The sequence below is a fragment of the Chiloscyllium punctatum genome, chromosome 8 (assembly GCF_047496795.1).
Source record: "Chiloscyllium punctatum isolate Juve2018m chromosome 8, sChiPun1.3, whole genome shotgun sequence".
Taxonomy (NCBI): domain Eukaryota; kingdom Metazoa; phylum Chordata; class Chondrichthyes; order Orectolobiformes; family Hemiscylliidae; genus Chiloscyllium; species Chiloscyllium punctatum.
Window position 1 is genome coordinate 113,839,609 of NC_092746.1, and position 15,506 is coordinate 113,855,114.

The 15,506-nt window shown below is 39.8% G+C and overlaps 1 protein-coding gene across 5 annotated transcripts in view; it reads left to right on the forward strand.

The window, feature by feature from the left end:
- The window catches only part of prkag2a (protein kinase, AMP-activated, gamma 2 non-catalytic subunit a), a 441,088-nt gene that overhangs the window by 394,545 nt on the left and 31,037 nt on the right, over positions 1-15,506 (forward strand). For all 5 annotated transcript variants that reach the window (XM_072576269.1, XM_072576268.1, XM_072576267.1 and 2 more), the window contains one exon: positions 13,846-13,904. In XM_072576269.1, coding sequence (XP_072432370.1) covers positions 13,846-13,904 — 59 coding nt within the window. The remainder of the gene's footprint in view (positions 1-13,845; positions 13,905-15,506) is intronic.

Here is a 15,506-nt window from a genome sequence, read left to right on the forward strand (position 1 = left end):
AGACTTCATATTGAGGACAGTCTTCATTGTGTTGTGTGGTTCTATCACTGTACTAAATGGGATAGACTTTGAACAGATTTACCATCTCCAGACTAGGCAACCATTGGGCACTGTGGACCATCAGCAGCAGTAGAATTGCATTCCAATATAATCTGCAACCTCATGGCTTAGCATATTCCCCACTCTACCACTATTATCAAGGTAGTGAAGTGTAAAGAAAGGCCAGGAACAACAGTAGCAAACCTAAAAATGATATATTAACCTGTTCCAACCATTAATCCTGGCTACTTATGTGCCAAACAGCAGAAGCAGCAAGTGAAGGACAGGAATAAGCAATTCCATGGCAAACAGTTCAGAATTCAGCTCTGCAGTCTTGTCAAATCTCGTTGTTCGTGGGGGTGGACATTTAAACAGTTCACTGGAGGAGGAGGCTCCACAAATCTCTCCACCTTCATTGATGGGAGAGTCCAGCACATCAGTGCAGAAAATGAGGCTGGACCGTTCACGAGTCTTCAGCCAGAAGTGTTGAGTGGTTGATTCACTTTATATGATATCATGAAATGTCTGGAAGGACGGTAAAGGACAAAAGCTGTGGAACCTGACTAAATTCCAGCAATAGCAATATAGACATTCTCCAGGACTTGCTCTCCTGCAGTCAAGCTTTCACAGTACAGCAGAAAACTGGCATCTGTTCAGCTATGTGGAAAATTACACAGTTATATCCTGTCCACAAAGCAGTAGTATCCAACCCGAACAATTACCACCGCAGGAGCCTAGTCTTGATCATCAATAAAATGATTGAAGGAGTTGTTGACACGACAGTCAGACAGCACTCGTTTAGCAACAACCTGTTCATTAACACCCAGTTTGGGTACCCCCAGGATTACTCTGCTCCTGACTTCATTGTTGCCTTGGTTCAAATGTGGGCACATTGGTAAAGTGAGGTGAGAATGACTGCTCTTGACATCAAACCTGCATTTGACTGTCTAACCATCACCCTTCGACATTTATTAGCGTTACCAGTGCTGAATCCCCCACTATCAACATCCTGAAAATTGACCAGAAACTGAGTTATACTAGCATATAAATACAGGTGGCTAGGAGTCCTGCAGAGACCACCAGTCCATCATCTATAAGTCACAGGTCAGTTGTGTAATTGAATATTCTCCACTTGCCTAGATGAATGCATCTCCAACAATGCTTGGAAAACTTAAAACCATCCTGGAAAAAACCGTAGTTGTTGATGCTATCTGAGGTGCATAGCAAAAATTCACCAAGGCTTGAGTATCTTCCAAATTCATGACCACAGCATCTAAAAGGACAAGGACAGCAGATACATTCAAGTTCCCCTCAAAGCCACTCACCATCCTGACTTGGAAATGTTTTGTTGTTCCTATTCTGTAATTTGGATGTGAAGTGCTGATTTATTTGCAGTTTTGTTATAGCTACATAATGATTATGGCTTAATGACCTGTAGTGTTGAAGCTGACAACTGAAAGATTAGATTGGAGAAAGAGAATGTCCTGTGGCCGTGATTTTAATGATATCAGTCCAGTCTTGGAGTAGCAGCTGTGCTCCTGTTTTAATCCAGTGCTTATGTTTTTAATTGCATCATTTACTTTTACTGCTAGTGTAAATCTTAACATTCTCATGATCCAGTTTTAAATTAAAGTAGTTATTGTGCCTCGGTGGAACCTATGCTACTGATTCAACTAGCACAAAAAGCAATTACTGCATGCTTCACTGTCTTTGTGAAAGCTGTTCCTAAAGTTTTTTTTTATAGTTTTCTTTGTCACTTTTGTATACTGCTGTTAGGTTGTACGGTTTCTAACCCACAATATAGCCATCATGATTTATTGATGAGTTGACAAGCAAGGACCAGACATCCAAGTAGGCTGATGACATAAATGTTGGTGATTATACTACATGTGGGCATAAAATTGCATGAGATATCAGTGGCTTTGAATGAACAAAACTGATAGTTCCTACACTCGTATATGTGAGGTAATTAATTTTGGACCTGAAATATGAGTACTATTTAAATTGTTAAAAAATAGGATCAGTCAAGGACCAAAGAGATTGGAGGTCTACATATGCAAGTCACTAACATCTAACTGGTACAATTTTTTTTAAAATTCCAATGGAATTCTGGCCTTCATAACTAGAGGTCCAGAGTGTAAATTGGGGTATACTTGCTAAAGCTCTGTAAAGCCTTGTTAAAATACGTCTGGAGTTTCTGTTCAGCTTTGGATGCACCGTCCTGGACAGGATCTATTTTTTTGGAAGGAGAGCAACACAGATTCACAAGATTGTGACTGGCTTGAAGTTAGATTATGAGGAGAGGTTATATAAACTCAGCATGTATTGTTTCAGAGTTTGAGGAGTGATTTGATTGGAATTTTGACTGATTTATAGGAGCAGGTAAAGGGAAAATTACCTTGCCAATTTACTTGGAGGGGATGGCAATATGATGTAAGAAGTGGCACCAAGTCACTGATGTTAAAAATTAGGAAACCCTTCTTCCCATGCACTGTGGGAGAAACATGGAACTTGGTCACAAAAGGCAAAGCAGATGATCACTCAATTTAGAATTTTAGATATAAGTGTGAGAGATTTTTGATTGACAGGGATATAAAAGGATATGGAGCCAAAGGAGGTGGATAAAGAATAGTGGAGCAGACTTGATGGCTGGATTGTCTACTCCTGTTCCTATTTATTATATTTCTTATGTATGTTGAGCTATGATTTCATTAATATTGGAATAGGCTTGAGGAGCATTGTGATCTACTCCTGTTCTACGTTCCTACTTGAGTGAATTTTTAAATTAATTTTATTTCTTTGTGGATATGAATGGCAAGCCAGTGAGTTTGATTTATAATCTGCAGATAATAGTGGTGGAATCAAAGACAACAATGAAATGTGGCGGGAAATGTGGTACTTCAGCAAAGCTGTTAACCTAAAGATTAACTTTTTGAATCAACATTATAGCAATGTTTGTTGATGCTGAAAATGCAAGTACTGCTGCGGTGCAGGTGTGATTGCCCAGGAACTGAGGGTCATTCAAACCAGTTTCTGAGGGTGGAAGAAATATTGAAAACTGGAAAGAGAAATAATGGCTTAAAATTCAAGCACGTTTCAGAAGCAAAGGCCCAATGCATATTCAAAATTTAGCCCACAGGCTAATATCAGTAATCGAGAGAAGCTGCCAGCCCCTTTTGCAGACAGTTTGGCCAGTGAAGGTGATGGTTGAAGAGTCAGTCAAGCAAGTTGCTTTCCTGAATGGTGTTGAACTTGTTTTTGGAGATTCACCCATCCAGACATGTACTGGAAGCTACATTTTAATACATTGGACGCCATTCTTTGCAGAAAAAAATGTCAACCTGTCTGATGTTCTAGTTCAACTACAGCAAAACTGTTCACCAAATGTTCATGGACAAGGTATGGAAGAAAGTGCTGACAACAGTCTGAAGTAGGAATCCCAGGACATTAGAAGAATTGCTGCTGCTTGCAGCAGCTTTGAAAAAAAATTATTCCTATTATTTCTTCACTGATCTTCAACTGCCTTTTTAAGGGCATTGTTTAGGCAGGTGTAGAACTAGAAGAACAAGCTGGGGAGTTTCAGTAAAATACATGCCAGTTTATACCACAGTGTGTCCACATAACTTTTAATGAATGTGGTGCACTCCATGGTGTCAAGATGCAACTTAAGACCCATCATCTAAAATTAGTCTCATGCCCTTCCATTATAGTCTGCTGTTTTAACCTCTACTTAACATCTATTATTCACGATGCACTCATGAACAAAGGAACAGTATTGAAGTACTCTGTCATTAGGCTAACTCCCTACACAGAATCATAGACTTGCATTTGTATAGTCGAGGGTGTGATGCTGGAAAAGTACAGCAGGTCAGGCAACATCCGAGGAGCAGGAAAATCGATGTTTTAGGCAAAAGCCTTTCATCAGGAATGAAATTACATTTGTATAGCACCCTCTGTGACTACTGGACATTACAAAGTACTTCACAACACTTGAATCAACTTTGAAGCAGAGTCACTTATAATGTGGTCGCCAGTTTGTGCACAAGGAACACACTCAAACAGCAACATGTTATTGCCAAGTATTATTTGTGTGATGTTGATTTGAGAGAGAAGTATTGGTCCGGACAAAGGAGATAACTCAGGAGCTTCTCTTCAAATGAAAAGGGTTGTGAGATGTTTTCATCTAATTGAGCAGAGAAATGGCCTTATTTAAACCATTTTTTGTTTGTGGGTTGTGGGTGTCTTTGGTTCAGCAAACATTTATTGGCCATCCGTCATTGGTCTTGAGAAGGTGTTGATGGATTATCGTTTTAAACCACTACAGAACTTGAGGTGTAGAGAAGGAAGGAGTTGCAAGATTTTGACCCAGCAACAGTAATGGAAAGTTCCATGTCAGTAGTGTGTGGCTTTGATGCGAACTTGCAGGTGGTGCTGTAGCTGCTGTGTATCTGCTGTTCCCTTCCTCCTGATTAGCAGAGGTTGCAGGTTTGCAAAGTGCTGCCTCAGTAAACTTGGTGAATTGTTGACTTTTGTCTGTAAATGGTCAGGGCTACTGCCACTGGTGGTGGAGGGAGTGAAAACTGAAGGTGATGGTTGGGGTGTCAGTCAAACAGGTTGCTTTTCTAGATGTTGTTGAACTTGTTTTTGGAGCTGCACCCATCCAGACATATCCTGGAAGCTGCTTATTAATACATGGGACACCATTCTTTGCAAAGAAAATGTCAACTAGTCTGATGTAAAAGTTAAACAAAGCTTGACAGCTATCAGTCATCATGCACTTTGATTTATTAGCAGTTCTAAAATGCTCATTAATCATGTATTTTTCTCTACTGTAAGCACTTCCCCACCAGTGTGATACTTCCTCCATGCCTGGGCTAAACAAGAAAGTGTTGGCCCAGCTCATAGTGAGGACTGCAAATGCTGGAGAGTCAGTAGATGGAGTGTGGCATTGGAAAAAAACACAGCAGGTCAGGTAGCATCTGAGAAGCAGGTGAGTTGACATTTCAGGAAGGACCTTTCATCAGGACTGGGGGGAGGGGGAAGGGGCTGCAAAATAAATAGGGAGATGGGCTGGGGTGGGGGGGGGGAAAGATAGTTGGAATGGCAAGAGGTGGATGCAGGTAAGTGGTGATTGATAGGCTGGTGGGAAGGAAGATGGGCAGGTCAAAAGAGCAGTGCCAAGTCGGAGGGTTGGATCTGAGATGGGGTGGGGTAGGAGAGATTTGGAAACTAGTGAATTTAATGTTGAGGCCACATGGGGTTGTAGGCTCCTGAGATGGAAGATGTTTTTCCTGAGCACTGAAGCAAATCTTATACTGTTCATTAATTCTGTTCTGCCTTTGAATTTAAAATTATCTTGCAGAGTAACTGGAATGAATTTAGGTTCACTTGTTTAAATTTGTTGATTTTATTTTTTCAAAATGTGCAGTTCTTTTATTCTCTGTGAGATCCATTCCCCTACAACATCAAGTTTGGAACTGTTTTTGATTGTTCCGTTCATGAAATAAGCTGACTGGTAAGATTTAATGCTTTCAGCTATTTGGCACGTGGAGTATTTTCCACTTTAATAAAGAAATACACTGACAACCAGAAGAAACTAAATGTTGCATTGTCAGAAAAATCAAATCCCAGCTGTTAATGCAGTGGCGTTCCAACACTGCTTTCAATTCATAATTGCTTGAAGGATTGAGCATAGCTCTGTCTGTGTTTTTGGAGACAATCACAACTTTACATCCTCTAACAGGTATAACTACCAATCTCTTATAATTTACTTAGCAGAAAAATGTAGTCAATGTAACGACTCATCTGGATGAACAGACTTGATAGGCTGAATGGTCTAAATTCTTAGCATAATCTGCAATGTAGGCTCTTGTTAGACCTCCAATAAAACACATTGAGGAATCACTTCAGGTCACAGTTTTCCAGTTCATAAGTTCAAACTCTAAAGGAAATACAGTAGTACAAATGGAATGAAAATGGTGGCAACACTCCCTGTTCCACTGGATAGTAAATAGAAATTATGGCCATTAGCTCTGTGAATCAGTGCGACTTTTTTTCCCCCCCACTCAGCTGGTCTGAAAACTTGGCCTGCCAAGTAATATGATGATTATGTTATTGATCTTTACAACTCTTCTTTTGATATTGATGCCTCCCAGCCCAGTCTGCTTCACAATTTCTTCCAGACCCCAATCTACGACACGCCTTATGTTCCGGGGCTAACCCCAAGGGTTCCCAGCTATTACCTTCTATCACTGGATGAGCTCTGGCTGCAGGGTCCTGCTGTGGCTGCAGGGTCCTACTCTGCCACCACTTTTTACTAATGAAATTCATCTGAATAATAAATGGTGTAACTTTCTGAACAGTGGGAGAATATTGCCAGAGTACTTTGAAGGAAACCATTTCTGCAATGTAAGTGAGACATTTTAAGCTCCTGTCATCTTGTGCAGGAAAAATAACATTAGCTAGTAGGAATAAGCGATAGACACTTGATCCAATCAACCCAATTTTTCCATGGATAATTTTTAATCTGTTTTACTGTGAATTTTCGACCTATCTTTTTAATCTGAAACCTAATTTAAAAAATGATTTATATCATGAGTAACTTCCACATTATTATCAACTCAGTTGACATGGCCTGTGGACCTGATGAAAATTAAACACACCAGACTTCACTGGGTTTTTGTTTTTGCATTTAGATTTATATTTGCACACCAGGAATAATGGGTAACCTGATTTGTTATACAGCTTCGGCCTTCATTTTTTTTGTGTGCCTTTCTTTCACCATGTCATGTTTGTGAGCTCCAGAATTTCACTGTATTGTTGTTTACCTTTTGAATTTATTTTTAGACCTCATCTGAAATCTTCTCGCGTTCCATTTCTTTTCCCAAGTGATTAGAGTGCCAAAAGTTTTTTAGCTGTTTCTTAGAAAGGAAACTCTGAATCACCGCATTAATCTTGCTAGGACTGCTAATTAGCATGAGCTGCCCGAAGACTGAGTGGCACAGGCACTAAGCCATAGCAAGCAGTGATTCTGCATGCTTAGTTCCCTAGGTTCGATAATGGTATGTGATTTCAAATTAGGCTGTATAGTTGGTCTCTGTTACCCTAGACCAGAGGGATAGAAGACAGGGAGAAACAAAAAGGCAAAGATCCTTCCACAGCAGATAGTTCAACATGTACTGTCCATGAGAATAAACTACAGTGGGGTTGCTTCATTATGAAATTATGTTCTTCAAGCATTATTGTCTTCAGAGTTTGTGTGTACGAAGTCACTTAAAGTTAATCAGGCCAGCATGTAGTTTCACTTACACGTCTCCAGCATCCATCAACTGCCTGTGCCTTTTAAATCTCATCAGTTGGCTCTTTAATATTCAATAATAAATCTTTGAAATATAAATCCCATTCATTAGCTTAGCGACTGACTTGCTTAAAACTCTTTCAACTTGAGCAGGACTTTAACGTAATTTTAGTGAGTCATTGTGGATTCTTTGTATTTAGGCAGGGTATTAAAGAGCTGATGTTTGGCTTTACTGCCACAATGGAATGGGTGGCAGTACCACGAAAACAATGGCACATTTATGCCCTAATTTCTAGCAACATCTGGCTTCTGCAATTCTAGTTATGATGGTGGGCGTGGGCAATGCAATCTGAGATTCTATTAAAGCACTAGGTTCCTGATGCTGTTGTAATATACCCATGAAAATTATGAAACAAAGACCAAGGACTCTCAGACAAATTCAGCAGGCCTGCCAGCATCTATGGAGAGTGAAGCAGCTTCAAGTCTGGTGTGGTTCTTCAGAATGGTTCAAGAAAAGGTTCCCCCTCTACTATTCCTACCAATGTATATGCTCAAATTTTCTGACCGTGCCCAATTTTGCATTGACGTCCAGTTTTTAGGGAACTTGATGGCTTTTTATATCTGTCAATAAGCTCATGTTTTGACTTTTAACATCAGATTTTCATAAAATTTCAAATTTCACTATCTGCTATGGTGCAATCCAAGCCCACATCATACAAATGCCATATTTACACAAGCAAGCTATGAATTTACAAGTGTGTAAGAATGTGCAAGTCAATGTTTATTTTACATTTGTATGTAAATCAGTTTTGCAAAATGTGGGCGAAGATGTAAATGAATTATTAATCTTGCAAATCTGGATATCCATATTGTCACAGTTCCTTCCTTTTGAGCCAAATTGATATGCAGTTGCACATTAAGTTGTAAAACAGTGGTATTTGGTCATCATGGTATGGCGCATTTTAGTATTATGTGCAGTCAGTTTAGATTTTGTGGGCTAACTACTCATTCCTTTAGCATATCTGCCTGTTTAAGATTATAAGACACAGGAGTTGTAGTAGGCCATTCAACCCATTTGAGTCTGCTCCACCCTTCAAATTGATCATGACTGATCTGATAACCCTCAGCTCCACTTTGCTACAATTTCTCCATAACCTTTGATTCCTTACTGATTAAAAATTGTGTCTCAATCTTGAATATCCTTTATAGGTAAACATTGTCACCATAGTCTTACACCACCATAGGGCTTTTGCCTCTCCTAGTCCTCCTTGCTGTCCCTCCCTCTGAGACACTGGTAGTCATTTGCCCTAAGGGACACCGTAGGTGAGGGGTGAGGTTGAGAAGGAGAATCCTTCTGGTAGCTTCATCTGAGGTGAGAACTGAACCTATGCTGTTGGCATCCCTCTGCATTGCAAACCGGCTGTCCAGCCAACTGACCTAACCACTAACCGACTTGATGTGACCCAGCCTTGTAATCAAAGCATGATTACAAGCTTTTCTGGTTTTCAGAAGGTAAGAACTGTAGCTTGTTCTGCACTAAATTCATTGCCAATGATGTAATATGGAATACAGTAATTCAGCCAAATCAAGCAGCTCACTGAGGTCACAGATTGTTGTCTGGAGCACAGGGACTAGACTGGTGAATGAAACAGAAAAGTTAGCATGCTACTGTGAACCACCACCTAGAGAAATTGTCTCCGTATAGAGATCTATTTGAAAGGCAGCACTTTCAAAAATGTTAGCGTTTTAGACAATGCTGTTTTTCAGTTAGTCAGATTACTGATTAAAAATCTGTCTATCTCAGCCTTGAATGCACTTAATGAGCTGAAAATATGTTGCTGGAAAAGCGTAGCAGGTCAGGCAGCATCCAAGGAACAGGAGAATCGATGTTTCGGGCATAAGCTCGAAACGTCGATTCTCCTGTTCCTTGGATGCTGCCTGACCTGCTGCGCTTTTCCAGCAACACATTTTAAACTCTGATCTCCAGCATCTGCAATCCTCACTTTCTCCATGCACTTAATAACCCAACCTAAGCAGCACTCTGAAGTAAAGAATTCCACAGATATAAAACCTTTGAAAGAACCTTTTTACTTATGCTATTGAAAGCACTTCTTTGTATAGGAAGCTGAAATGCAGACCATGGAGTTTTGTATTACTTCAGTAGTCTGCATCCAGTTGAGTCTAAAAATCATCCAGCTGTTAGCAAGTCTTCCCAAATTATCAGATATTATGATACAGAAACCCATGAGATTGTACTTGAGTTCTGTTGCTGGTCATGATCTCCCAGACTAATTAAGGTAGCTGACAGTGTTTCTAGATTTGGCATTTAGGATATAATTAACTCTGTGTGAAAAGGAATTTCAGTTGTCTCGTTTCGTGGAAATATAAAAATAGTTTGATTAATGAAGGTCCTTATTGCCCTTGTAGCATTGTCAAACCTCTCCGTCTTCTATACAGCGATTCCTTTTTTTAGTTACTGTACCTCAATTTATAAATAATTGATGTGTAATGTGCTGATTATTTCTCTGAGAAGTTGGAGGATTCACTGATTGTGATTGGAAATAGATTTTGGTGTTGTGGATAGACATTGGGGGCAAGTTTAAATAGTGGCTGTTTGTTCAAATGCCAGTCACAACAGTATTAAGCTGCACACATTATCTTATTAACGTGCTTAATAACACTTAAAGCACTTAAGATATAATTTCACATTTTATGTTATTGTGTGTACATCATAACCTAAAACAGTTTTGGGTGCAGAATTTTCAACAGAAAATACAGACCTAGTTGATTGTTTGTACTTAATATGGAGTATTTGAATAATTATATTAAAAGTTACATTTTGTCAAGAACCTGTGTAGTTGTTGTATATTAGAACTCTTCCTTTCAGACTCAATGCAGTTGTTTGAAATCCGGCTTAATGTTTGTCCGTATTTTACAGTTGGAATCTAACCAAACTCTCCCAGGATGACATTAGCAACACGTTGAAGCTTCATTAGTCTTCCTGGGTGTGAAATTAATCTTCAGCAATAATGTGAAATAGGTTGGCAGATTGACACTGATTTTTATCATCTTTTCCATTGAGTTTAACAGGCTGCCAATATTCTGTTGCCCATTTTGTACAGCAATCCCAAATTAATTTCAACACTGACTGTAAGACTGCACCTAGAAAGTTACTGTCCAACATTTATCGAGTTGGATTATGCATATGGTTTCGGAAAACCCACCTGGATGCACTTAACACGTTCTACCCCATCCAAGCTCCTGGCACTAAGGGATCTTTCTCTCATAGATTCATAGGTGTTCATAACACAGAAGGAATCCATTCAGCCCATTGTGTCTGCACTAGTCACCAACTTCCATATTCCAGCCTATGCCCCTGGTAGCTCTTAGCAGTACAAGTGAATATATAAATTCTGCTTACGTTGTTGTGGGTTTTTGATTTTCAGTCGTTAAGTTCCAGACACCCACCATCCTCAGTGATCAAATTCTCATCCCATCTCCCCTTTGTTTACTGCCTGTTACTTTAAATCTATGTTCCTAGTAATTGACCCCTTTACTAATGGAACAACTGTCCTCCTATCCATCCTATCAATATCCTTCTTCATTAGCTCTGTCAGGCCCCTTCTCAACCGTTGCTGCTCCAAGGAAGACAACCCCTACCTCTTTAATGTTTCCTCATAACTCAGACATTCCAGCCCAGGCAACATCCTGGTAAGTCTCCTCTACACCCTTAGTCATGCAATCATATCCTTCCTGTAATGTGGTGACCAGACCATATGCAGAACTCCAGCTGTGGCCTAATCAGTATTTTATACAGTTCCAGCATATCCTTTTCACTCTTGTATTCTGTGCCTTGGCTAATGAAGGTAAGTATCTCATTCTTTCTTCGTCGCTTTATTTACCATCCGGGATCTGTGAATATATACACCAATGGTCCTCAGTTCTTCAGTACTTTCCATGGTCCTACTATTTATAGTGTAACCCTGTACCTTGTCGACCCTATCAAAGTGTGTTATCTCTTTTTTTTTAATGGGCTGAATTCCAGTTGTCACTGCCCTGATCACTGATTTCCTCCTGCTCTTTATGGCTGTCCTCAATATTTACAACTCTACCAATTTTCCAGTCAGCTGCAATCTTCTTATCACATCTGCTACATTTAAATCCAAATTATTAATGTACAGCACAAACAGAAAGGCACCTAGCCCAAGCCCTGCGGAGCCTCACTAGAAATTTACTTCCAGTGACAGTGGCAGCCCTCTACCATAGCCTTCTGCTTCCTGCCTGTAAGCTAGTTTCACATCCAGTGTGCCACTTTGCTTTGGATTCAATGGACTTTTACTTGCTTGACCAGTTTGCTGTAAGGAACCTTATCAAAAGCCTTACTGAAGGTAATATAGACCACATCAAATACATTGCAATCATTAACACTCCCTGCTTACCTCCTCAAAAAATATCTCAAATCAAATTTGTAGAACACAATAACTTCACTTCATGCTGACTATCCAGTTAATCAATGTTTCTCCAAGTGTCAATATATTTTTTCATCAGAATTCTTTCCAGCAACTTACCACTGTTGGGTTAGACTGACTGCCCTGTAAATTTCTGCTGTAGGCTCCCTCCTTTTTTCAATTAATGGGACAGCGTTCATAGCCTTCCAGTCCTTCAGCCTCCCACCTGTGGCAGGAGAGGATTTGAAAATCATTGTTGCAGCCTTGATATCTCCTTCCGTTCCTCAGCAATCTGGGCCTGCAGATTTATCCATTTTTAGTGACACAAAAATGCTATAAACAAGTGCAAAAAAATTGTCAAGAAGTCTAATGGAATGCTGGCTTTCATATCTAAAGGGCTGGAGTATAAGGATGTAGACATTGTCACAGAGTCCTAGAGATGTACAGCACGGAAACACCCTTCGGTCCAACTTGTCCATGCCAACCAGATATCCCAGCCCTCTAGTTCTGAACAACTCCACTCCAGGGAAAAGACTTTGTCCATTATCCTATCCATGCCCCTCATGATTTTATAAACCTCTAAGATCACCCCTCAGCCTCTGACGCTCCAGGGAAAACAGCCCTAGTCTATTCAACCTCTTGCTATTGCTCAAATCTGCCAACATCCTTGTAAATCTTTTCTGAACCCTTTCAAGTTTCACAACATCTTTCCGATAGGAAGGAGACCAGATTGCACGCAATATTCCAAGAGTGGCCTAACCAATGTCCTGTACAGCTGCAACATATTGTGCTGCAGTTATACAAAAATCTAGTTGGCCTTCACTTAGAATACTGTGAGCAGATCTGGGCACCACACCTTGAACAGGATGTTTTGGCCTGGAGGGAGTTCAGTGAGGTTTACGAGGGTGACACCTGAACTTCAGGGGTCACGTTATAAGAAGAGAGTAGACAAATGAGGCCTTCATTCTCTATAATTTAGAAAGTTAAGGAGTTATCTATATGAGGCTTTTGGAATATTAACCAGGAAAGACAGGGTAGATAAAGAGGAAATATTTTCACGAGTTGAAAACTCTAGAACCAGGGGACTTGGTCTAACAGTCAGGGCCAGGCCATTCAGCAGAGATGTGAGAGAGACTTTTCTATGCAAAGTGTGGTTGATGCTAATTCATTTGTTACATTTAAATCTGAGGCAACTTTTTCTTAAGGGTATCAAAGGATGCGGACTTAAGGCAGGCATACACAGCTAAGCCACGATCTTATTGAATGGTTGAAGCAGGCTCGAGTAGCTGAATTGCCTACTCCTGTTCCTACAAATGCAGGGTTGTGAAGAGGGAGTGGTGACAGAAAATGAATTTTGAGGCTGAAAATATAATGAATAAGTTGAATTAAAATAACATGTGATCAACTACATGGTGTGGTAAGTGTGCTCATTTATTAAAAAAAGTGTGGGTCTCTATCCACAACCTCATTGACCCTACTGCTAGTACTGGCTCTGATCCTACTTAAGCATTTCTATTCAGTGAAGTCATGCAAAGCAAGAAATAGAATGCTGCAAGGCTTATGTGACACCAGGTTATAGTGCAACAAGTTTATTTGAAATTGACATTGCAGGAGATCCTGACTAAGCAAAATTGTGAATCTTTAACATTCCGAGTACAGTGACTAAAGGGTGTCTGTGATGTGTTGATTCTAAATCTGTTTGGTGCTGCTTTTAATGCATTTACAAATAAGCAGGCTAAAAAAAGCTGGATATTGCAGACTTACCAGTCTTGAAGTTTTGAAAAAAGGTCTTGCACGACTTGATTCCGCCATAATGTACCTCATTTTCCATCAGTTCTCACTTTATTGCCAGCAGATTTAATGTCCGTTTATTGGCAGCTGGTAGTAGCACAGTGAGGTTTTTTTTTAAACCCAACAACTGATCACTGTGTGTTTATAAACGTTATTGCTGGATTTTAATGAAACACATTTCCACTAGGATATCTCAAATATCAGGTTTCAGTGATAATAATGCTCTGCAGCATTCTGTAACCTCAATTAATCATATTTGTTTTCGCCTAGGAATGTTAACTATAACAGACTTCATTAACATACTGCACAGATACTACAAATCACCAATGGTAAGTGCTTTCAGTTGTCAACATTAAAATCTTGGGAAACAAAGCAAGTAAATTTTGTGAAAAAAGAAACTAGTTGAATTTAGGATTGCTGAAATAAATTTGCACGCTTGAACTAACCAGTATTCACCATTCAATAATATTTGTGGAGAAAACACAAGTCTGTTAGATTCAATGCATTCAACAACCATTAGAATAACTTGAACTTATCTCGTGTGTTTAACATAGTAAATGCCCCAAGGGACTTCATAGGTCTGTATGCAGTCAAACATCTTGTGCAAATAGCATATTACTGTTGTGTCACGGTCTTGAGGTGGGCTGGAAAGAAAAAAACAATCTCCTGTACCATTAAGAAAATTCAAAGACTTTCCAATATTGCTGTTGCATGCAAGGTTGTGTTTTGAATCTTGCCTTTTTTCTTCTTGTTAGTGACAGGTCTCTGTTGTTCCCACAATTGGGAAGGCCGAACCTATGACCATTTCTCAGCATATTTCCTCCTCTGTATCACGGCTATTTGGGTGTCAGCTGTAAGGCTGAGTTAAAATTAGTACAGCAGAAGATAATACGCACTTTAGTTATGTAGTTGTTTATCAGATCAATATAAAAGTTGACAGCATCTAAATAAATAACATAATTTAAAAATATGGAGTTGCAGGAACACCAGAAGGATACCAAATCAATATCAAAACTAAAATGTAAATAGACTTAGACTTAGATTATTTGGCAGAGCCTAAGAAACACCGTCCAAGGTAAAATAATCTGCTGGATCAACATCCTCTGTTCTGCACCACCCACCCACCCCCCATCCCCCCGTGTCCATCTCTCATTAAATATTCTTCCACCATCTACACATTGTACTGTAGCAGTTCAGCAAGGCTCCATCCAGAAGGCAGCAGACGCATGGAAGCATCACCACTGCAGGTTCCCCTCCAAGCTGTGCACCATCCTGACTTGGGACTATGGTGCCATTCCTGCGTTGTTGCTCGGTAAGAATCTTGGAACTGTCCACCCCCATTTTAAAAAAAAAAGAAGCATTATGGAGACAACAGTGATGTTCTGACTTTTGCTGGTCCTCTATCATGATGCGTGCATTTATAGTACTGGGAGAGCAACAAGATGAATTTCATGCAGTACACTCTTTCCTGGTCCCTCAAAGAATCAAGTACCAGTTGTGTTATATGAAAGGTTTCAGAAATCTGTGACCAGGCCACAGGAATCCTTTTTAAGGGTAGACTTTCACCCTGTAAACATTAGAAGTCCTTCTGTCTTATGAAGGTTTAAAGATCAGAGCTAATGCTTTGAGTTGCTTTACAACTGTCTGCCTCATTGTTCATTCTACTGCTGTAATTTTCTCCTGCTCATGTTGCATCATTATGTTTATGACCAAAAGAACTGACTGCCAGACTAGGTATAGACAATGAGCAGAAATAACAGCATGAGGCTCTGAGCAAAGTGGGGAAACTAATTCAGAAGAGTTCAGAAGAAAAAGATCCAAGCAAAAAGAATGATTTGGAGATGCCAGTGTTGCACTGGGGTGCACAAAGTTAAAAATCACACAACACCAGATTATAGTCCAATTAAACCTGTTGGACTATAACCTGGTGT